Genomic DNA, 25,579 nt, shown 5'->3' with positions numbered 1-25,579 from the left:
GTAAGTCCATGCATTAACTGAGGGAATAACTTAAAACATATCAAGCACTTTCCAGCACCTTTGTATAGCATGGAAAGGCAGCTATTGTGGACAGGCTGCTTTTCAGCGAGGCTTGTCTTCTATTTGGTGATCTTTTCAGCTTAGGAATTCTTCATGAGTTTCTACAAAACCTCACCCTCCTGTGGAACATCTACAGCTCCTAATATGTATGTCTCTCATACAGGAATAACTTTGTTCCCAATTGTAAAACTTGCTCTCCCCAAATATTGCTCATCCCTATTGCTTTTTTAATATATTCAATATATAGGGTTTTTTTAAAACCATAAATCTAAATTGCTCATGAGCCTCATCTGAACCTTCTTCATAGCTCTGTCTCCTGAAGTTGTTTGGTATTATGAAATCCACAACAGTGGATATACATGTGCAGTGGCTGAAACTCTGCCTATTGGAAACAAAGAATTTATTACATGTTTTATTCAGATAACATAGTTGTATTATTTGACAAGCCAGTGTTGTTTAAAAAGCAACTTTTTTTTAATCAAGATAAACTAAATTAACATTAATTGACACATTAATAGGAACATAGTAGGTTTATGAGCAGTGAAGTTTCCCTGTGAATTGTAAGCATATTTTTCAAGGAAGAATGAGTAGAATCATTGCTAGGGCATTCCATAATTTTTAAAAAGAATGTTTGTATGGTTATTCTTCAGGGATTGAACACTCTCTAAAGGGAACCAGAAAGAAACTCAAGCTGTTTACACAGTGATACATTTGGGAACATTATGTTTAAAAAAAAACCATACTTTTTTATAGCTTGTGCTTTTTATGAGGGAAGATAGTTATAACTTTAGTGAGCAGTTTTATCATGCTTTGTTTTATGATGCTCATTTATACTGCTATTTTATACCTATAAATTGCCCTAGAACCTCATCACTGAAGGTGTGACATACATTATTTTGCCGGGGGGGGGGGGGGGAGAGTACATGCAGAGTTTGGTCTGAGTACATGTTTAATTTTAGATTTTATAATCTTCATCCAGAAAAGTTTTTTAAAAAATCATTGCATGGCATCATTGTTGTGTTGTCTTTTTCCTGAGCTCTTAGAAATTCCATTGTGTTGCAGGATATATACCGTAGTAAAAATGACGCCAGCTGACAGGCTATTCCAAAATACCCAGACACATAGACCCAGAAAACACATGTTTACATGAGGTGGCATTTATTTATTTATTTATTTTGCTTAGCTGCCAGACCTCTTTTCTTTTCTTGCCAAAAAAACAACAACCCAGGAACAGGTGACAATGTAGTCACTAGGTATATGTGAACTGAAAATGTAATTGTAACAAACTAAACTGTACTATCCAACTGAAGAAGGATTAAGTCAGTGTTTAGTTTATCTCTTGTTATACTTTCCTTCAAAAAAGCAATTTATCATCAGAAACATTAGAATATTAATACTGAGTAGGCTCAATTAATTTTCCATTCAGCTTCCAGGATACTAACAAGAAAATTCACTACCAGCTTAGCTCTTACAGCCATGTAGGCAGGATTCTTTGACTTTTTCATTTTATTTTGAATTGGTCTGGGTACCTTTATTAGGATCCACCAGGCTTACGCAGTATTGTGCAAGCTTTCTAGCTCTCCTAAACTCTTCATCAAGGGAGGTGGTAAAAATATAGGGGGGAGGGAATCTTGAAAGTCCAAATATTTGGCTAGACAAGTTACAGGAAGAGTGTGGTCCTGGGCTGCATGCAGTCCCCACCCACCTTTTTCCAGCCCTCATGTCTCTGTTAGTCCTTGAATAGAGGGCTAATTCCACCAACATTCAGCAGTACAATTTTTCAGCCATAAAGTTTGTCTCTACAATTCAATGGCAAGCTGCCAAAGTTGTAGCTCACCTCCACAACCTTCCTCCAACTCAGTGGTGATGGCATTTCCTTACCTTCCACTATTTTTTTATTGTCTAGGTAGTTTCAAACAGTAAAATCATTGTGTTCTGCATGGAGTTTCATCTAGTTCTCAGCCTATGGGTGTGATTCATACACTGCAACTGTAACATTATTTCTTCATCATGGTCCCCTCACATAAATTGGTTTGCGCCTATGCAGAGAATCCACATTAAACACCCCACCCTTCCCATCTGCCGTGCATGACCCAGCCCACCAGGCTACCTTCTTTTGGCTTTTATACCCAACCTCCCTGAGGAACAAAGAAATACTGCTTTGTCCTTCTACCAGGAAGTTCAAGATCTAGCAACACAATAAATGTACTCTGCAAGATGTGCGGTTGATTGCTGTGCTGGTCTATGACCATAATAAAAATGAACTGAAATGTTGCTTATGTTTCAAAAGTCATGTCCAATGATGTGGCTCTTCAACACCACGTGTGGCTGCAATCAACAAATTTACCTGAAGATACCCACCATTGTATTGATGAGAAAGGGTTGTTTCATTCTACAAAGCATGCATCCCTGGACTATCTTTGCAAGGCTTGTCTAACTGCTAAGAAGGACTCTCTGCCTAGAGGCACCAGCAATGCCCATTCAAACAATCTTGGCACCATCTGGCCTCTACCTCCACCTTCTCCAGATCCAGGCCACTGATAAAGTCTTCTCACCCTGCCTCTCAACACTCTTCTACTTCCTAAAAACATTATTTCAAGGATCCTAGATACCCTCCTTCTTCCAAGAAGTTATCCTCTTCCAAAACGTGTTTTAGAATCCTCACCCAGGATGTCAACTCAGTCAGTCTTTCATCGTTATAGCCCAGACCCTTTATCATTGTTATAGCACCACTATTCCACCTGGCAGAATGTCACAAGAGATTCCTGGATTCATTATCCGTATTGGCTAAGCCATAGAATTCTCAAGCATTTCACCCATTGCCTCATTCACACTTATCCCTTCTTCTGAGCCCCAATAATAATAATGATAGTAATAATAATAATTTGCATTTTCCACCTCTCCCTGCAGATCAAGGCAGGATTACAGCATAAAAAATTGCAAAGCACAATAAAAAGTTGAACTAACTCCTAAACCCTCCCACCATTAAAATTAATAAAAATTCAACAATTAAAATAATTACACCAGTAATACTCCATCCTGCTGTATCCCTGATGTTCTGCCCATATAATACAGAAATTACTTGACTTTTTGGCCACCACTACATCAGTTACTTACCTTGCTCATCTGAATTTCAGAACCCTACAGTACTGATTCCTGTTACACTTCAATCTGATTATCAACCAGCAATCCATGCAATTGACTATCTCCTCTCTCTACTATGGTGGACATGGTGGCACAACGTCTCTGGTATGGCATTTTGGATGCGAGACCCATCACAGATGGTGACCATTCATGCCTCTGTGACAATCTGGGGCTTTCATTGTGATGAAATGATTATTTAAGGGCAGTGGTCTAATTGAGACTTGATCCTTCACATCAATGCACTGGAACTGCTGGCAGGGCTCAAAGCATTAAAGGCATTTGAGAAGCGTCTTTGGGGGAAGACTGCCCAGTTACCACAGACAACAATGGTTGTTTGTTATATCAACAAACAGGGAGGTACCCATTTCTCCACCCTCCTTGAGCAAGCCTTGATCATGTGATGTTGGTGTGTCAAACATCAGATTCATCTGGTTGCAATCCATCTTGCAGGGGCAGAAAATGCCCTGGCCAGAAAATGTCTCTCAGTTGGACCCCAATACTTCACCACTAGTGGACATTCTCAGATGGAGCATTCAGTCTACTGACATCTCAATGTGGATTGTTTCTCCTGGATCTCTTCACCACACAGGAAAATGCGAAGTGCCACCAGTACTGCTCGAGAGCAGGAAGAAGTCTCAAGTCTCCGGGAGATGCCTTCCTCCAGAAGTGTCAGGAATGCTAATGTATCTTTTTCTGCCATTTCCCCTGCACTTGAACATGATAGTGAAGCTGACTAAGGATAAGACTAATGTCATTGTTATAACTCTGTTTTGGCCAAGACAACCTTGGTACTCTCCACAGCTTCACCTCTCAAGGAAAAGGTACATGACTCCCACTGAGAGCAGACCTTCTGTCCCACTCCTGCAGACAAGTTCTTCATCCAGGCCTCATGAATTGACAGCCTGGAGGATCCATCCTTGGTGCTGCTAGATCTCCTCTCCATTTTATCGGCTACAAGGAGGGACACGATCGTACACATACAAACGGAAACATTTCTGTTCCTTTCCAGAGTCTCAGTCTGAGCCCTCTATTGTGTGTCCAAAGTTCTACAGTTTCTTCTTTATCTCAGGAAAGAAGGCCTTTCCTTTTCTTCACTGAAAGTTTATTTAGTGGCAATTGTGGCTCACCAGCTACCATCCCCTTAGCTCTGTTCTTATCTTCTGACCTGGTAGTCAAAAAGTTCTTGAAGGGCCTGGTTCATCTTTACCCTCCAGTGCATCCACTAACTTCCCCTTGGTTGTTGTCATTGGTCCTCTCTCAGTTGATCCTTTTAACTGATGGCTTCTTCAGACAAACATTTGCTTACCCTGAAAGTAGCATTTCTTGTAGCTGTCACTTCTGCATGGGGAGCATTGGAACTCACTGCTTTAAGATGTGATGAACCCTTCTGATATTTCATTGTGACAAGGTGGTCTTATGTAAAAGTGATGCTACACCATGAGTGCCTACTCTTACCAATGGTACTTCTGCCTTGTCTGGACTGAGCTTTAGTTTCTTGGGTCCTTATTCAGTCCATTTATGATCCCAGATACCAGCTTCACTTGATTCTGATCAGACAGGTAAATAATCTAACACCAATGCAGTGGAAATAGAGAAGAGAGACTATATCAGAGTAAGTTCTGAAATAGGTACTAGCCCATTAAATTTATCATAAGTAGCTTTTTACTATTGCTCCAGCTATCAAACTCCTACATTGCCTCCAATTGTTAAGAGAAACCAAACTAAAAAGGTTTCAGCAAGGGAAATGGGTGTGACTGTGTTAACTGCTGGGACCATTTACCCATTTCAGAAACTGGCCGGGGTTTTCACAGGGCCATTAGTTATGGAAACAAATATGTCTCAGTATATTTGAGCATGTTTCTGAAATTCAACCCCTCAAATTAAGAATGCAATTGCTACTTAAGTTGAAATCAGTAACCATACTAAAAGGGTTCCACAAGTAATCAGTTTTAAATTCTTACTCAAACTCCTGTGCATTCTGATAGATTCCTACTTATTGTCGAAGTGGAGAGGGCTACTAATACTATCACCAGTAAAAAGCTGTTGTGGACTATAAAACTATATGGTACAAATTTATAGTATGACTAAAGCATAGCAATAAATATTATTACTTCATTTTCAAGGAGTAGTTAGAAAGACTTGGGATGCCATAATATTTAAATAATAGATTTATCTTTGTAATTATTTCTGGCTTCTTTGTGGTTTTGTGGAAATCATTTTACATGTTTCTGACTGAAGAAACTAGTTCCCTGAGGTAGGAAGCTGATGTTCTGTTTTATTATGGGCACAGAAGTGTTAAGCGTTTTAGAATAATGTTGATATCACATTTCCAAAATATGCTGAATTCTGTGTTTCAAGTTTGTTCTGGGCAAAATTAAGCACTGAATGATGTCAAATGGCCCCTTCTGCAAGTTCAGAAGCTTCTTGCATGATTATAACATGAAATTCTAATTATTTGCAATAGGAATGTAAATAAGGTGGCACCAAGCCTTATTTGCAATGACTAATGAAAGCTGTTGACTGTAATCAGAGAGATGCAGAGCAACAGGGGCAATTCATTAGGAAAAATGTGGCTGGCAAACAGCAACTGCATGCCAGTTCAGACCTTTCTGTTTTTACATCAAAATATATACCGTATTTGTTGTTGTAAATGATGATAAATAACTCCCTTTATGAGGAAAATAAGTGGTGATAAGACATTGCTGCACAGTTAATCCTACCAGCTTTTCCAAAATACCTACAGGGTATGTGTCATTCTTGGCTTTGCTATGGATAGCTAAAGATGCTTGCCATATTACATTGATTAAAGGCATTTTAATTGTGGATTGCTTCTTTTGGATTGCATTTCAGTATACTAAACACTTGCTTAAAGTCTTATTTAGTTCCAGCAATAAGCATTTACTTTAACTTCAGGAATTAATCAGTTCTTGCTCCGTTGCTTGAACATTCTAGATGTAAGTTGCATGTAACCCACACATTTTTATTGCTTGTATGAGCTTATTAAAATATTCAAATCACATCATTCTTTTAAAAAACACATGCATGTACCTCTGGTTATAGTTAAAGTTTTTCCCTTATCTTGGCTCAGTCATTGATCAGAATGGAGATTGTATTCAAAAAATCAGAAGAAGACAAGAACTTGGAAGGACAGCTATGAAAAAACTAGACAAGAAGTGCAAAGAAATTTCACTGAATACTAAAGTTAGGATTGTCAGTGCCATTGGATTTCTCAGCACTATGTATGGTTGTGAGAGCTAGATGTTGAAGAAAGCTGACAGGAAAAAAATCAACTCATTTGAGAAGTGGTGCTGGAGAAGGGTTCTGAGGATACCGTGGACAGCTGAAAAATGAAACAAATGGGTCCTAGAACAAATCAAGCTTCAACACCCTCTAGAACCAAAATGACTAAATTGAGGCTGTCATACAGGCAATAATGTTTTCCAAGACAGAGGTCAGTAGGAAAAGCCTTGATCTGGATTAGTAAGATTGTTCTCATGTTCCTAAGACTGAACAACAGTTTCATATATTATAGAGTAGGACTTAAAGTACTGCTTTGCAAAGAAACTCAGCCAAAAGGTTCCAAGAAGCCCTAGAGGGTTTTTTGGTTGGGAACAATGGCTATCCTGCTGAGGCCCTGGTTGATACCGGGAACAAGGACCTCACCAGGGCCATAGACACTATTGCTCCCGAGTGTCCTTTCCAGCCCGCTCCTAACAAAAAATCTTGGTATACTGAAGATCTCCGACAAATGGAGCGGGTTGCTCAATGACTAGAGCGCCGCTGGTGGGAACATCAGCGTTTATCTGATAAGACGTGCCATAAGAATTCATTGGATTCTTATGGAGTAGCAATCAATGCAGTAAAGAACTCATTCTATGCTGCACGGATTGCATCGGCGGAGTCCCATCCAGCAGAGCTGTTCAGCATGGTTAAAGAGTTAACCCAGCTGTCTCCTATCCTGAACCCTTTACTAGAACCAACTAAGACCTTTTGTGACACTTTCAATGACTTCTTTGCAGATAAAATCTGTCAGATAAGGGCTGATCTTGATGCTGGCATTACAACAGAATCAATAAGAGAGATATCCAGTGACTCCATGGATTGTATTAAACTGGATCATTTTGAGCTTGTAAATACTGATGAAGTGGACAAGCTCCTTGGAAGTGTAAGGAAGATGACGTGTCCTCTTGATCCCTGCCCATCCTGGTTGACCGTCCAGGGAGGAGATGCAAAACATCACTACAACTTATAATAAACACATCCTTTCGGGAGGGGATATTTCAATCTATATTGAAACAAGCGGTAGGGAAACCGCTTCTGAAAAAAACCTCCCTAGACCCCCTGTTGGAAATAACTATAGACCGGTCTCCCTCTTACCATTCTTGGGCCAAGCTGTCTTAGATGAAACCGATTATCTGGACCCATTTCAAACTGACTTTAGGGCGGGATATGGAGTTGAGACTGCCATGGTTGCCTTAGTCGATGATCTCCGTCTGTGCATCGACAGGAGAAGTGTGACCCTGTTGGTGCTCTTGGACATCTCAGCAGCCTTCGATACCATTGACCATGGTATTCTTCTGGAACACCTAAGGGAGCTAGGTATCAGGGGCACTGTGTTCCAGTGGTTCCATTCCTATCTCTCGGGTAGATTCCAGATGGTGATGCTGGGGGATAGCTGCTCCTCTAAGAGAGAGCTGACATCTGGTGTCCCTCAGGGTGCCATTCTATCCCCCACGCTATTTAATACTTACATGAAGCCACTGGGCGAGATCATCCGGAGACATGTAGCACGGTGTTATCAATACGCCAATGACACCCAGATCCATCTCTCTATGTCTCCAACTGACACAGTGACTAAGGATGGCATCTCTCCTCTGGATGCCTGCCTAGAGTTAGTAATGGGCTGGATGAGGGAAAAGAAATTCAAATTGAATCCAGAGAAAACGGAGGTACTCGTGATAGGTCCCCCAGGTCCAGGGATGGAGATTTGTCAACCGGTCCTGGATGAGGTCACACTGCCCCTAAAGGACAAAGTTCACAGTTTGGGAGTACCCCTGGACTCATCTCTACAGTTATCATCGCAACTGGATGCGATGGCCAGGAGTGCTTGGTTCCATCTTCAGCTGATACGCCAATTGCGCCCCTACTTGGACTGAAAGGACCTTGAAACAGTGGTACATGCACTGGTAATCTCTTGTTTAGATTTCTGTAATGCGCTCTACATGGGGCTACCTTTGTACCAAGTAAATGCAGCAGCCAGATTGGTCACTGGAACATCCAGGTCAGACCATATAACACCTGAACTACAATCTGTACTACAATCTCTACACTGGCTGCCAATTAGCTTCCGGGCGCAATACAAAGTGTTGGTTATTACCTTTAAAACCCTATATGGCTTGGGCCCAAGTTACTTCAGGGAACACCTCCCCCTACACAATCCGCCCTGCACTCTCAGAACATCTGGGAAGAATTTATTAGATTATTCAAGGGTCAGATTAACAACTACTTCCCACAGAGCATATACAGCCATGGCCCCCATGCTATGGAACAACCTGCCGGAAGAGATCCATCTCGCTACCACCTTGGATGCCTTCAAGAAGGCATTAAAGACGGATTTCTTCCAGCGAGCATAACCAACTGACCTTTTGTAAAGATCTGAAGAAAATCCCACTTCTGGTCGTAATAGAATATTAAAATGAGTTTTTTTTTGTTTTGTTTTACTGTTGTGATGTAATTTTTAGACAATGTACAGTTTTTATAAGATGTATTTTAGATATTATTGTCATTTTTAAGTGATTTTACGGTTGTAATCCCGCTTTGATCCATTGGGAGATGCGGGAAAATACAAACAAAAATTATTATTATTATTATTATTATTATTATTATTATTATTAAGTTTAATTACGAAGTGTTGTATTCTGGTGTTGGTATTCTGGTGAACTCTAATTCACTGTCAGAGGACAAAGAAAAAGACTTTATTGCTGTTTGTTTCTGGTTTGAATGAATTGTCAAATATAGGTAAGTTATTGTTTTGGTTGTTTAACTGGACAGTTAGAAGGAAGATCAAGTGACTGTTGTTCTCAAGGGCAATTGGTACCCTATTACACATGTTCAGTTGACTCAGTCTGACATTTGATTGAAGATTATACATTTGGTTCTGGATATGTCCTGAAATATTCCCAATTCAGGTAAAAGAACTGGCCTGTGACCTGACATGTAAGCTTATTGCACAGGCCCTGGGAAACGCAACCAGAGTGGAACAGAAGGGAGCAGAAAGGGAACAGAATGGGAAAATAATGCATATTACTGCACGGGAGAACGCTGCTGATCCTGCCGGATTTTGATCTTTTCCCCATCCGTTCCACAGCAGCCGATTTTCAAGAACAATTCTGAACTGTTCTTGAAAATCAGCTGCTGTGGGATGGATGGGTAACAGATCGGGGACTTTTGGCGGCATTCTCCCGTGCGGTAATATGTGTTCTTTCCCAGTTCCCTTCCCACTCCCTTCCATTCCGCTCCGGTCACGTTCCCCAGGGCCTGTGCGATAAGCTTAAGTGTTTCAGCCACTATTGCCTTTTTTCCACCCACATGCTAGAGGAAATAATATATAATGCTATCATTATGTTTGGCAGTTAAACACATACATATCCATATAGGTAAAAACAAATTATAAAAAGTACTGGAGGAAATGAAGTGTTCCTGGCACCTCCTTCCCTACCTCCTCCCCTTAGACCTGAGGATGGACCCTCATGGTAGATTGCAACATCCCATTTCAGTGAAAACGCCAAGTTAAGAGGGAAGATTCAAACAGTCTTCTATAACCTGTACAACTAAACCTAATTCCCATTTATCCTCAAATGTTCTTGATTTTATTCCTCTTACAATTTGGTATGCGCTTTTTTTCTAAAATTGGGCAATATGTATAGTGTTTTATTTGTTTATTCACTTGACAATCTGTTCTGTAGTTTTGTATAGTCCAGATCATTTCTATATAGATAACTTTTTTTTAAAAAAAAGGTAATTGTAAGGTTAAATTTTCACAAATTTAAATAGGTACAAAATATCATATGAGAGCCATTACTGGCTCTTATGCAGTCAGAATATAATGGTAGACTCTTCTACACTGTTCTTGTCCTTGTAATTTCCCCTTTCTTGTAGTTCAGAGAGCCAAGGTTCTAAAGCTTTTGAGCATACATTATTAATAGGAACCAGAGGAAGAATTGCTTTTGAAACCACCTGTGTGGTAAACACAATTGTCAGCTTTTTATTTGTTTGTTTGTTTTTAAATGATGTCGGTGGTACAGTATCTTGCAGGAAACCCCCCCCCCTTTTTTTTTCACTTTTCCTTTGTTAGTTGTATTACAAAAAATTCAAATTGAAATGAATTTAACAAGCATTGGGCCCAAACAGACAGGCCAAAATAAAGTTGCATTGAGTCACTTTGGAGGTATGCTGTTTAAATGATGCATGTGTCCTAAGAGGTCAGAAGCTGCGCCAGAGTTGCACTCCAGTCCTAAGGACTGGAACATGGCTTTGGTGCGGCTTCCAGCCTCTTAGGACACATTCATCATTTAAACAGCATACCTCCAAAGTGACCCGAAGCAGCTTTATTTTGGCCTGTCTGTTCGAGCCCTCAGTTACCATTTGATGTTCCCAAAATATTCAACACAGAAGATGCAGGATATTGCTATTATGGCACAAAAGTTATATAAATAAAAGCAAACTGGCACAATGGTTGGGTAGCTATTTGCCTCTTCTCTCCAAGTCAGTAGTTGGAAGAAGAACTTTTTACAACCGTTACAGCTGCATGTCTCCTTGATTAAGCCTCTAATCAGATTTGCACATCTGATTCCTGTAATTTTTGCTCATTCATCTTGGCAAGATTGCTCTAACTCTTTGTCAGGCTGGATGGGGACCAGCTCCTCAAAGTATGGTCTGAGCCATCTATTCTAAAATAACAGATTATTACTTTTAAACCACTCCATTGTTGGTTTGGGCATGTGTTTGTGGTTATTTTCCTGCTGAAAAGTGAATCTCTGCCCCATTCCCAGATTCCTGGGACTGAAAAATATTTTCTTTTAGGATTACCCTAAATTTTACTCAACCCAGATTGCACTCAACCCTGACCATTTCCCCAGTCCTCACTCGAGAAAATATCCCCACAACATGATGCTGCCACCACCATGTTTTAATATAGGCATGAAGGATTCCTTATCCAGAATTCCAAAATCTGGAATGCTTTAAAATTTAGAATTGTCCACATGGGTGGCTGAGATTGTGACACCTTTGTTTTCAGTGTGCACAACTTTGTTTCTTGCATAAAATTATTTAAAATGTGTGTAAAATTACCTTCACGTTATGTGTATAAGGTGTATACAAAACTAAATCAATTTCATGTTTAGACTTGGGTCCCATCTCCAAGATATTAGATTATGTATATGCAAGTATTCCAGAATCTGAAAACATCCCAAACACTTCTTGATCCCAAGCATTTTGGTCACTCTTAGGGCTATGAGTGCTATTCACTTTGTGCAACACATCACATTTTACAACAAGTTGAAAAAGTTTAGTTTTGATCTCTTCACACCTGCATTTAGGATATTCGTCAGTAAAAATGTGGATATAGTGTGTCCTTGGTACAACAACATAGTTTTACCACCTAATTTCCAGCTGTGAACTCATGCTGGACCTTTGAACACTTTCCTCTCAAGTTCCTTCGTGCCAGCTAAGTAAACAGAAACTTGCCTATTGTAGGTAGCTATCAGGACTAGATGAATCCAATAGTTAGACTAAGGTAGACCATCGTAAGTTATAGATATTGGCAGCACACTCATAAATGGCAGTAAACTCAATGTTGTGTTGTTCTTTCCTTTACACTTGGAGGCACATTAAGGCACTAAAATATATTGGTCTGCATTGGTTAAAACTGCAAGAGGTCATAGGTTTTCAGTTTTGTCTTTTCTTGTTTTCAATGTGGAGTGCTTTATATGGCATATTTGGGGTGTCTAGCTGTTATACTGGTGCCTGAGTTCTAGTTTTATCATGGTTTTTCATGAAAAAATAATAATTACTATTTCATGTCAGTAATTTTCAGCCTTCATTTCAATTAACAGGGTATATTTCCTTTTGAGTTTAATAGAAATTCTGTCGACCTACCTGTTTACATTAAAATTGAGAAAACAAAGAATTTTGTCAAATTCAATTTAGCATTACGGAGATTACTGCAGTACAACAGCCCTTTATCTATAGTACTGTATAAAAGCACTTCGAACAGTGCATCAATTTTCACAGCCATTTAGTAGATTAGAAAGCAATTGTAAGCAAAATAAAACCCACATTAACTCCTGTCAACAGCCTGCCTTTTTCTCAGTTATGGATTGGTTTGAAATAATGGTGAGGTCTGAAGTGATTGTATCAACAGTGCAGATGTATTATAAATATGAATGAACCCACTATAAGGGAATTCAGAGTTATACAGCAGATATTTGTCCTCACTATCTGTATAGCAGCTTTCATGGTTCTTTTTTTTTTTTTAAGTGAAGAAATGCAAAGCGGTGACATAGGAGAACATGTCACTGTCGCTAAGAAACAATTCCTTATGTTTTGAAACAGTAATTATATCTACTGACAGCTTTTAAAACTGTGCTCAGTTTTCTGTTCTAATAGTATTCTCGTAATAGCTGTCTGATGTTCTGTATGCAATCAACCAAATGCTTGTATAAATATAATCAAAGGTCTGTTGTTTTTGAAAATGAGCATTCCTCTAAACAAATGATTGTTCTGATACATCATTTTTGCGACATTATTCCTTAGTGTTGCCGAAAAAGCAATTAGAGTCACTAAAAAAGGACATTTTATCTAAGCAGAAAGAAGTAAATTAGCTTAAAGGCAATTAAAATAGAATTGACTTTTAATCACAGATGGAAAATCACCTGTATTTAATGTTGAAGGTCCTTCATATAATTTGAAATAAGGTTTGCTTTTGAAAGGAAGGGATGTACCTCTCCTGTTTTTCTGTGGATGAATTTAGAAGAGGGATCTTTTAAAAAAAAATACACAAATTACCGAAGAGGGTACTAGTGCATATCTTTTTAATTGCTTGCCTTAGTTAGAACAGTAATTTCTTTCAGATAAGAGACATTTCTCTCCTGCTAATTTCCTCTTTGAAAAAAATAATAATAAAAAAATAAAAGTCTTGACCTTCAGTAAAGTTTTACTCAACAAGGAATGTCTTTCTTACTACAGAATGTTTAATCACAGATTAGTGCTTCTCATTAGGAAAGACTAATATTTCACTTTTAACTATTTGAACCAAGTGAGAAGACTAAACTGTTCGTAGGGTTGTGTGTGTGTGTGTTTTAAATCAATTGAAGCTTTACTGCATATGTGTGAAATAATACAAAACCCCAAGTCAAAATACTTTCCCAAAAGTGTTAGAAACTGCTTCCATTAGACGTGTCATATCATTTTCTGCACTGTACTTTTGAAGTGGTTTACGCACTACCTTTATAGCTGCAAAGACAAAGGCCGCTACTACATTGATAACAGCTTTGTCACTGCCTTATTGTTTCCTAATAGATAGGGTATATTTAAAACACAAGCCAATATGCTGAGTAATTCAAAAGTTAAATACTGAACCTTAAGCACTAAAGCAAATGAGATATTAAAAAGGGATGTGTGGTGTAGGATCTCTCTTCCCCAAGTGCTTTCCATATGAAGGCTAATTCATAGATGGTTTTAAGGTTATGCCCCCTGAAGCAGCTGGTCAATCCTAGGTTGGAACCTTGATCAGATAATAGGCTATAACATTTTAAAGATAATAGGCCACTAAGGTGGTAAAGTGCTGTATAGGGGTTTCAGAAACAATCTTCAATATGACATACTACTGGGGAGCAAAATAGAGCAAACCCAGCATGCGTATTCAGGTGTCTGCATGCACTGAAGGGTACCTTTAGGTTACATCTATTGCATAGTGAATAAAGATATTGCATATGTTCATGTGAAGCTGTGGTTAATGGTTCATGCTGAGCAGGATTTTTGTTCCCAGAACGTAATAATGTTAATAATTAGAAAGCGATGGCTGTGATTTGCTGGAAAATGAGAGGATGATTAAGGTATTTATCTTTTTATTAGCTACTGCTTTTTATGATACTTATGGAAATGCACTTAGTAAATTATTCAAACTGAATAAATTTTACATGAATTTCTACCAAGAACTAAAAATACTTCTGAATTAAGTCACAGATGTTTGTATTTTTCTTAAGGTGTTTGGCATTCTTGGTTTGAAATCCTATTTGGAATAATATTTCCTACTTAAAAATATTTAAATTTTAAGTCATATTTTGCAATTAGACACTCCAGGCTTTGGTACCAGCTAATTTGCGTTGCATACTTGTATCCTTTTCCTTCCTAAGACAAGACTAACCATTAATGGTATTGATGGTGGTCTTATATCCAGGTACTGTTCACATCTTTGTCAGAGCCTTCAAAGTTCTTCATACTGTGTTAATCTTGACTTAACTATTTAAGGTGTGGGGATATTAGCTAGTCTAGTTAATATCCATCTTAAATGGTTTTTTTAAAAAAACAAAATCTATACATTTCTTGTATTTTATCAGTTGCCTCAACATTTAATGGTTTTAATGTACCTGTACTCAAGACAAGAGGCTACTGTTCAGACAGAATATGAAGAAATGGAATAACAAAAAGGCTTTTCTGGCTAAAACCATTGCAGCTGTACGAAATAGTTCAGCTGAGCTGTTTCAAGTGATCCGGGATCTATTATGACCTGGTCCAGAGGAGAATGTAAGCCATTCAATGATTAGTTTAATTAATTTATATAGTGTGATAATTTAGCTTTTGTGCACATTCAAAAGTTATATATAGTGGATTATTTATGTTTTTAGGCAGTCAAAATGCAAGTAGCAAGCTAAAAAAGCCTTGGCTCCACTTTTCAATCGATTCCACTTTCTCACAGTGCTGTGGTCCCTAACCCATCGGATAAGTAGGAGCTTCCTGTATTTTTGTTTGTTTGTTATTTTAAGGAGATAACTAAGTTCTATACCTTTCCTGTTTGTGGCTATGATGAAATATTTTTATTCTTCCTCCTGTCTTGGCAGCTGTATTAACAGTCTGAATGCTTTCCAAGAACTCAGTTCTTAAAATCAGATGAACCTCACTTCAGTGTCTCCAGAAGAAAATGTCATAACAAGGTCTCCACTAGCAGCCACAATAATATATGGATGCACCTGAAACACAGCTAGCAAACCACCACTGAAGCTATGCTAGAGCTAATCTGAACTCCTTTTTAATCTATGCACACAGTTTTAAAGAAATAACATATTGTAACTTAGTTGGAAAGTCAGTTATTTTTTTTTGGGGGGGGATTCAATAGATGATTTCATTTCAGAAGCTATTAATCTTGAGAGACTGAATTACTCCAAGAAGAAAGCTGACAGTACTAATCTAGCAAGATGATGGGCATATGTTGTATGTTAAGGCTGGGCAACTGTGGTGTTCCCCTAAATGTTGTTGCACTGCCACTCTCATCAGTACAATTCAGACAGTGGAACTTGTAATCAAATATATCTTTAGTGTGATAAATTGCCTTCCTCATTTTTATACAGGTGGGCAACTTCAAGTATTTTGTGAATTAATCACATTATCCCACATGAAACCAAATACATACACACACACACACACACACACACAAAAATCATTCCTGAGTGACTTGCTACCTTAAACCTGCTAAAGAAGCCCTCCTTAGACCCCCTGCTTCACAACAATTATAGACCCATCTCGCTGCTACCTTTCTTGGGGAAGGTGATCGAGAGAGCAGTCGCCTTCCAGCTTCAGTCGATCTTGGACGACACTGATTTTCTGGACCCATTTCAAACTGGCTTCCGGGCGGGCTATGGAGTAGAGACTGCCATGGTCGCCTTAGTTGATGATCTCCGTCTGGGCATGGACAGGGGGAGCATGTCCCTGTTGGTGCTCTTGGACATCTCAGCGGCCTTCGATACCATCGACCATGGTATCCTTCTGGGACGCCTGAGGGAGTTAGGAATTGGGGGCACTGCTTTGCAGTGGTTCTGTTCCTACCTCTCGGGCAGGTCCCAGATGGTGGAGCTGGGGGACTGTCGCTCCGATAGGAGGGCCCTGACATCTGGTGTCCCTCAGGGAGCGATTTTGTCCCCTATGCTATTTAACATTTACATGAAGCCGCTGGGAGAGATCATCTGGAGACATGGGGCGCGGTGTTATCAGTACGCTGATGACACCCAGATAATTTTCTCTATGTCTCCGACTGATGCAGTAACTAAGGATGGCATCTCTCCTCTAGACGCCTGCTTGGCGTCGGTAATGGGCTGGATGAGGGAGAACAAACTCAGCGTGAATCCAGGGAAAACGGAAGTACTGGTGATAGGTTCCCCGGTTTCTGGTGGTGAGATCTGTCACCCGGTCCTGAACGGGGTCACGCTCCCCCTGAAGGACTCGGTGCGCAGCTTGGGAGTGCTCCTTGATTCATCGCTCCAGCTGACTTCTCAGATGGATGCGATGGTCAGGAGTGCCTGTTATCAGCTTCGGCTGATACGCCAGCTGCGTCCCTACCTGGACCGAAAGGACCTAGAATCTGTTGTACATGCTTTGGTAACCTCTCAATTGGATTTCTGCAACGCGCTCTACATGGGGCAACCCTTGTACCAAACCCGGAAGCTGCAACTGGTACAGAATATGGCAGCTAGATTGGTCGCTGGTATTTCCAGGTCGGACCATATAACACCTATTTTAAAAGACCTTCACTGGCTGCCTATTCGCTTCTGAGCTCAATACAAGGTGTTGGTTTTGACCTATAAAGCCCTAAATGGTTTGGGCCCAGGGTACTTGGAGGACCGCCTCTCCCCATATAATCCGCCTCGCACTCTCAGAACTTCTGGGACTAAATTGTTGGAGGTCCCTAGGTCCAACCTTACACGGACCTCACAGAGGGCTTTTACTATTGCTGCCCCTTTTCTTTGGAATAAGCTCCCTGCAGAGATTCATTCCGCCGCCTCATTCGCTGTTTTTAAAAAACAGTTGAAAACATATCTATTCCGGCTGGCCTTCCCACCTTAATTTGTTTATTTATTTTTCCTGCCCCCTTTTTTTTCCCCTACTGACCCTGGATTGATGTAACTTTTTTCATTTTTTTTCTGCCCCTGACATGTGTATTTTCCTATTTTATTGTTTTCCTGTTCCTGTTTTTGTAGTAATGTTTTTAACTATTACACTGAATTTTAACTTTGTATTGAAATGTTTTTATAAATTTTGTAAGCCGCCCTGATCATATCCTTGGAAGGGCGGGGTAGAAATAAAATTTATTATTATTATTATTAAAATTGCTATCATATCGTATCAGCCTTGGACTTGTTAACTGTTGATCAAATTTATCTCCTTTACATTGTCCAGAGTACATTTTAGTTGTTATATTTACACAGGTCTTTGCCTTTATTAGACTGGCCATTTTATTTCTCTTCTGTGTCTTCTGCTTTTCATGTATACTGCATGTTTTGACTTCCATTTGTCAGTTATGATGTCTCCCATTTCTTCATACTTCCTATCTTTCTACCACCTCAGTTCTCCTGGCTTCTCTGTCAGCAGCTCATAAAGCTTCTTCCTTGAAACACTTTGACAATGTGACCCTACTCTGTCGCATCTGCTTAGTTTATGGGAAGAGTGATTGCTGAATAATGTAGGAAGAATGTAGTATTCAGGGTGGGGTTCATTCTAAGCATTTCAAGGTTGCAGACGTTCACCTGGCACCAGCCATGCAGTAGCAGCAAGTGTTAAGTGTTTGTGCAACTGTTACTTGCATGTTAGCATTTTATTATTTGTTCCACACTAATGTACCTTCAAGACATATGATCTACAGATAACTGTGCCCTGACTCCTACTTCAGTATTGTTGTTTTAAAAAAGATTTTGAACACCTGTACTATAGCTATCTTGTAGCTCTCCAGGTTGAACAGATGTAACAGGAGACACGACTCCTGTAATCATTATACAAAGGATGTTGATATTAATGTAATAGTTTGTCATACAGGTTGAGAAAAGCATTGCCAAATGAGATGGCCTTTTCTGCTCAGAATTATTGAAAGCATAAACTTTCTGGTAAGCTTTCTGCTGTCTTCATTTGACACTGGTTCGTTCTGTCTCCCCCCCCCCCCCTCCCATGCACACACCCAGCAAAGAGAAAATGATGATGGTGCTACTGCTGTGATCCATCTTAGCCTGGGGTATGACACATATTGCATTCTGTCCTCACACTAGGAGATCAGTGTGTATAATACACTATAGCAGAACAGACTGATGGAAATCTTTGTTTATTTCATCATGAAGAACATGTCAGGAATCTTGGGAAAGTGTAATGTATAAATATTAATAAATGTAAATACATCAGAACTTGAGAACCAGTTGTTGGGTGGCATCCCATTGTTGGAAGGAACTGTGAGTTTAATTATTTCATAATTATTTAATATTGGATCATATTGGATATGATGTTCATATTCATTTAATGTATAATCATCTATTTAAATGCAGTGGCCTTTAACGGAATGTTAAAAGATTTGGAGCATCTTTCCATTTTCTGGTATGAAAGACAATTTGGCAGCTTTATCTTGCTACACAATAAAGTGTCACCTGAGGTGCAGTGAGTGCCTTCAATATCTGTGAGGTCTCATGCTAGAAAGAAAGAAAGAAAAGTTACAGCAAGGAGAGACTGATCAAAACTGATAATGTGTGTCCATAGATGCTCCCTAGATTCCCTTTTCATCCATATTTAAAATATTATTTCTGACAAACAGCATTTCTTTAATTCAATTCAGATGATAATGATGACTATTCATTTCTATCCTGCCCTTTTCCCAATACTGGATTATAAATTATTAAAACCAGTACAAATTAAAAATGGACAAAAACATGAAATATAGAAATATGTATTTTTTTAAAAAAAATAGTTCATGGAGTTAAAACTATTCAAAATTTATTAAAAGTCGGGATACAAAAATAGATTAGAATTACAAATTGGATAGTGGTACTTTAAACATAGTTTTTGCACATGATTTCTTTACTCAGATAATACAGATAAAGAGTGTTTCAAATATTAAGCATTTCCATATTTATATATGTGTAATCCCTCTTTCAGATGCATGGCAATATCCTCAGAAATCATAGTCATTCAAAGCCTCAGATCTATGAGTGCACTCTGTCTTTTCCCATTCATCTGATGGAGATGTGCACAGCTGTTATAAGCTTGGGAGCAAGATCCTGTGCCCAGTACATTAATGTTGTACTTTTTTAGTTGATCCCATAAACTTAATCCTCAGCAATCATGATCCTCGTGGTGGAAATCTGATACCTTTCCACAATCTACATCTAGCCATTGGCTATCAAAGACATTAATCTGCAGAAAGTGATATAGATATAGCTGTTTAGGAGGGCTGCCTTACCTGTCTCAACATGAAGATTAATATTCATGAGGCAAAAGCGAGTAAGTGGTAATGTATGGATTACCAAAAGTATCTATTTCTCTACAGGTATTCTTGTTGGGAAGCTATTACATTTATCTGCTTCGTGATTCATATATCCAGAGAGAAACGCTCACAGTTCCTCTCACATTATATTTAACACCCACTTCTTGAGATGAGTAATTATATCCAAGTCAGAAAAAAATAAAATGTGAATCAGCTGTGAGCTATGTAGTGAACTTGGCTTTCAAATACAGTTCCCAGCAATCAAAAGTGAAGTGGCAAGAAAGAAAAGAAGAAGAAAAGGGGGGGAACCTAAGGCAAAAAATCTTTGAATAGAATGTGTAGAGCTGGAAATACATTAAGAAACTGCTATCAACTTAACAAAGTATAAACTGTCAGACCTTACCATGCACCTTTGGAATGAGAGTATCATACTGAACAAAAACTATTCAAAACTCGTAGTAGAGAATGCATTTTTAATCTATATGTGGGCAGAACCTATAGTGGTATTATTTTGAATTTTGCTGCTAGCTGGAAGTAATGGTGGTGCATACAACCTGTTTTGAGACACAAATTTTGGGACATAGGATACATGCATGTTGAGGAAAGAACTAGTAAAACCACCCTTGAGTGTTCCCCAGCTAAGAAAACCCTATGGAATTCATAGCATCACCATAAGTTGACAGCTGACTCGAAGGTACACCCACCCACACACAGTCTTGTTTTATTTTAAGGCAGGAATGGGCAGTGTGGCCTGCAAGCCACAGATTGCTCGAGGGCAATTTTGTGGACCCCAGGGATCAAAAATGTATATGTATTTTTAAAAACCCAGCAACCAAAAATTCAATTTTTACAAAATAAATAAAACAATATTAAACACTTTAAAAAAAAATGGCTCCCAGAATGCATTCAAGGGGATGTGGAGGGCATTTCCACCTTGTGTGAAGTCAAGGATCAAAAATAAGTTTTGCAACATTTTTCAAAAAGCATTTTTATCCCCAAATGCTCCAAAATGCCCACTAATGGGCAGATAGTGCTTTTCTACTACATTTTAGAGGTCACTGGGACAATTTAGGCCCATGTAATGCCTTTTTTGAAACCCCAAACATGCCCCCTAGCGGTGCTAAATGCTTTTTATTCCCTCCCTGAGAGCAGGTACAGCCCTCCAAAGTCTACTAGGGTTAAGTGTTAAATATAAAATTTACCATAAAGTGTTAAGCACCCTTCTAAGCTACTAAACATTACTAAACATTAATTTCCCTGTGTGAAGGGCCTTTCTGATGTTTTGAGCTGCATAGATGGTTATTTTTCAGGCTAATGTGACTATTCCAGAATCTGTCCTCCTTTGACATGTTTATTTAAATTCTTCTCTGTAAGTTCAAAAGACACTTCATTTTGCCTTGTCTCCGACTGTTCCTTTCCGCCTCATCTGCGTTAAATTCTGGTTATACGTTTTTGTTAATTTCTCAAGTAGTAAACAAGCCAAATGAAAATTGTTCCTCCTTTATTAGGCTGTAAGTTACAATTGTCCCCCTGATGCAGGAAGAGATAGAAAGGGGTATTTATTTTCTCCCAACAGCCAAAAGGTGATCATACTTCTAAAATTCGTTGAGATTGCCCAGGAAACTGTGTAAAAAACTCATCCATCATTGTGAGCCCCTGGTCAGGGAATGACAGTGCAGTAAATATCTTCAGCAGCAGCCTTTTAATGTACAAGCTGTTTTCGGTAGGGATTTTCAGCACTCACATAAAACACACTGTCATGAGTGACTGCCTGTGCTCCAAAGTCATTACTATTGGGATGATGGAACATCTTTCAGCGAATAACCAAAAAACTCTAAATGTCATGTCAAGTTTGTTGAAGCCATTTTCAGGCCTTGTTCAAGGTTACATGAATATTGAATATGCTTTTTTTAAAAAAAATAAAAAAGTTAGAGATCTGTCAGAAGGTTCACTCAAAGACAGATAGATGGAAGAATAGCTTGATTTTTTTTAATTGCCTTGTGCATTGTTTAAATACTAAGTTGCATTTGAAGTTTCATTCTGCCTCTTAATTTATGACATTCTGGGGCAGCCAATAAGAGATGGATTATGATATTCTTGGAGCATGTGGCACTGTTGGAAAGGGGATACTGGGTTAGATGGGGTTTGGTTTGATAGAGTGAAACAGTTCATAGCTGGATTGGGCACCAGTTTTTACTGATAAGTGGACAAAATTAACTTGAAAAAAGAAAGACTTTAGTAATTATTTTCATCTAAGGAATAAAAACTAAACCTAAATAAATAAATAATGTTTGTATGTTCATACTCATTCCAATAGAAATCAATTTAGACTCAAGATTTCCATCAGTTAAACTGAGAAAAAACGATGCATTTATTCATTTGAAATAGTAATATAATAATAATTAATAATTTGTTTTATTTATATACCACTATTCCAAAGATCATAGCAGTGAACAGCAAGTAAGCTAATTAGCAATTAAGCTAATATATTCATTATGGGAGGAAAACGTGTTGTTGTAAAATTTTCTTCATGTTATCTGTAGGACAAATGTCTGAGTTTTAGGTTATGCTGAACGAAAATGGGATACAGATCACTGAAATCCAGATTCAAATCACTATACAAGTTATCGAATCATCAACAGCCTTCACTATGCCCCTTTAGTGCAAATGAGTGGGCTCTTTGTCTGAAATGAGAGACAACTTTAAGATCCCTACTTCTAGAAGACTCTTAAATCTCTTCATGTGTAATTTCAGTACATAATTCCTAGTATATTATCTATAAACTCCTTGAAGAGTTTATGCATATGTCACAACCATAGACAAATCCTGCAAATCTGGAAGGACTTTTTCATTTTCATGAATCAACAAATGTAAAAGCTCCCTGTTTTTGGGGTTTGGCCACAGTTATTCCTGTTTATTCCTACAGTGCAACTCTGGTGTACTCTCATGACTTAAACTGTTAAAAGAGAAAATTGTGCTTCTACTTCTTATTTCCTTTAGGATTAATTCTTCACCCTGAAGGTTCCTAGATGTTGGTTTCAGTGTGAGTGATGAGTGCTCAACATTTGGCAAGCATTCCTGCTCTGGCATCTGAAATATAAGTCACTTCCATATACCCGAGAGAGCACTGGGGTTGTGTCTCTTCAACATCACCTTCTTATGCCACTTTGTGAAACTGAAGGGACATTCAAAAGAAGGTGGTAATGCAGCAGTTTGATAGTCTTAAGGAGGAAAAGCTTTTAAAATCCTACTAGGCTGTCTGACATAGTTCTTTGGATCCTAGCCATATAGTTCAGTACCATATACATGTGTGTGTGTGTGTGTTGATATTCAAGGTGTTCTTATCTGCCCCACTTTTCATTTGTCAGCCTCCTCAATAACCACACATACTCTCATTTAATTGACATGTAGATTTGCACAGCCTTTCATCAATATGGGAGCTGAAATTAAAATAAATAGTGGTCTTCATCTATTATGTGAGGAGAGTTTGCTACTGAATTAGAGACCATTGATTTAGGACAGGAAAGCAAGCAATAAATATTTAAAATAAATAAATATATTTTCCTCCTTTGGTCATCCTTACAGGAAACCAGCAAGTGCCAGCAGAAAAGTTACATTTCCATCACAATATGAATGGAAGCTCAACAAGGAATCCAGTCCGCAAAGAGCTTCATCGTGAAATGGAAGCTAATTCATCTGTAGAAAAGAAGAAAGCTGTTGGGAAAAAGGATGTCAGTAATGGAAGAAGTGACAGAGGGAAGGAAATGGAACCTGCCTGCATTGTCCCTAAAGGAGAAGCAATTCCTGAAGTGGAGGCTTTGTTAGCAAGACTGCGAGCCCTGTAATTTCTCTCATCACTTAATCAATTAATGAGAGTCCCTCCAGAAGCTCAGGAAAAGCATGTATCATCACTACAGAATACAAGAGGAATAATTCTTCACACCAGAAATACTTGCAATCTTTTTTATTTTAAAGTACATTCCTAACTTTTAGGGTGGGTGGAACACCTCTATGATGTTAGCTTTCACAGCATGCAAAGGTATATGCAGTGTAGAGGAGCTTTCTAACACCTGATCTCCACTTGCCTTCTGAAGTGGCACCATCTTGATATCGGGTGTTTCCTGCATTTTGGAATAGGTGCCTCAAATAGGATTTTCATAGCTGTTACATATTTAGAACACTTTGCATGATGCACATATGCACACTTAGGTTCACTATTATATATTGAACTACACATTGGGAATGATTTTTTTCTGTATATAAAATAGTTCTTTATATCACTGTAATGTGGCAATGTGGTTTTCATTCTATTACTACTAGCTAGAAGGCAATTTGAAGCTAAATGTAATGGGTGACATTTTCTTTACTATATGTGTCATTTAAAACCATTTTAAGCCATTCTATTGTATTTTTAAAAGGACTATCAAACCATGTATATTCTATATATTCTGTTGCTGGCAGTTTGAAATTTTAGAGGCAAAGCAGGGTGCAATACACCGAACTAGAGCCAGACTTAGTAATGCTTAGAGTAGACTAATTAAAATCAGGGAAGCATTAGTCATGACTACTTTTCATTCTGTTGGTTTTAATGGGTTTCCTCTAAGTATTACTGAGTCTGCATCCAACTGACACTGATGCTTTATAAAGTTGTACAGGTGTAAATGGTTGCCAAAATGTGCTGAAGTGCATCTGTTTATATTTAATGAACAGGTGGTACTTTATGTGTAAATGTATGATGAAATGTATATTCAATATGTAGTTACTCTCAAACTTGAAATATAAAATACAGTTTTCTATTGCTGGTTCAAAATGTTAACCTTCTAAGTATCAAAGAGTCTTAGTTTCTTTCACATAATGAATCATTATTGGCATTTATCAGTTGCACCCCTCTGTGGAGATATCTAATCGCTATAACAGTACGTTGATTCCAGTTTTAATTATATAAAGACATTTGATTAGTTTGTACAAGCTTTGTCAGATCATACTTGCAGGTTACTTGGACACAGTGATTAGTAATATTCAAAATGTTTTCCAAAAAAGCCAAAAAATGCTTTTAAAAGGTGAGCCTTATTTATTCCAGTACAAATAAAAATAGAAAGCCACAATGCATTTCATGTGAAAGAGAATAAACTGTATTTTTGCCCAAAATTCCTTATTAGTATCTTGTAGGGATTGCTGAATTTAATATATTGCTTTATAATATTTTTTCTTGCACTGTTTATTCTTTTTTTAAAAGGCCTTTGCAACACTGAAATTATTCTAATGTAGAGAATGTCCAGCTATTCTGTTCTAGACACTTAGATGATTCCTGTGACTTTTCCTGTCATTAAGGGCCTTAAGAGAGACATGGTAGTAGTTAAGAGCAGCATCTGATCTCTCTCCATCACGCAGTAAATCCTGGAAAAAGAAATGATAGGATACCATTGTGCTCAAAGTTTCCCCTCTATTGTGTAATCAGCAGACAATGGAAGGGAACACACTGGTGTGGTACCTTACCTTTTGCTGCACTGATAGAGAACCCTTGAACTCAAATTTAGAGTGAGGGATTCAGGCAGAGTAGATGGGACCAGTTGTAATTTTTATCAACCTGAGTCAGCCCACAAAGCATGCAAAACAGAGTTCAATTTTGTGTGCATCTACTTGGGAGTAAATACCATTTCAGGCATATCAGGTCAGAAATAAGAGTCTAGCACAAACTGCAAAGCAGAGCTCATTTCTAAGCTTCTCAAGCTTTAAATAGCCACTTTTCAGAGAAAAAAAACAAGCAGTTTTTAAATCCAATGCAAAATCCCCATGTGCCATTTTTGTCCTTTGGGCCAGATGTTCCTCATTCTTATTAGTAGGGGGTAGCAAGAACATGCAAGG

At 38.4% G+C, this 25,579-nt stretch overlaps 1 protein-coding gene across 1 annotated transcript in view; it reads left to right on the top strand.

Moving 5' to 3' along the window:
- The window catches only part of DIAPH3 (diaphanous related formin 3), a 123,474-nt gene extending 98,909 nt beyond the window's left edge, over positions 1-24,565 (top strand). Inside the window, exon 28 of the mRNA XM_089507954.1 lies at positions 23,300-24,565. Coding sequence (XP_089364080.1) covers positions 23,300-23,559 — 260 coding nt within the window. The 3' untranslated portion in view covers positions 23,560-24,565. The remainder of the gene's footprint in view (positions 1-23,299) is intronic.
- Positions 24,566-25,579: the final 1,014 nt, after the last annotated feature.

The sequence above is a fragment of the Sceloporus occidentalis genome, unplaced genomic scaffold (genome assembly GCF_023333645.1).
Source record: "Sceloporus occidentalis isolate IW3139 unplaced genomic scaffold, rSceOcc1.0.p SCAF_2, whole genome shotgun sequence".
Taxonomy (NCBI): domain Eukaryota; kingdom Metazoa; phylum Chordata; class Lepidosauria; order Squamata; family Phrynosomatidae; genus Sceloporus; species Sceloporus occidentalis.
This window is presented reverse-complemented; position numbering and strand designations above follow the sequence as displayed.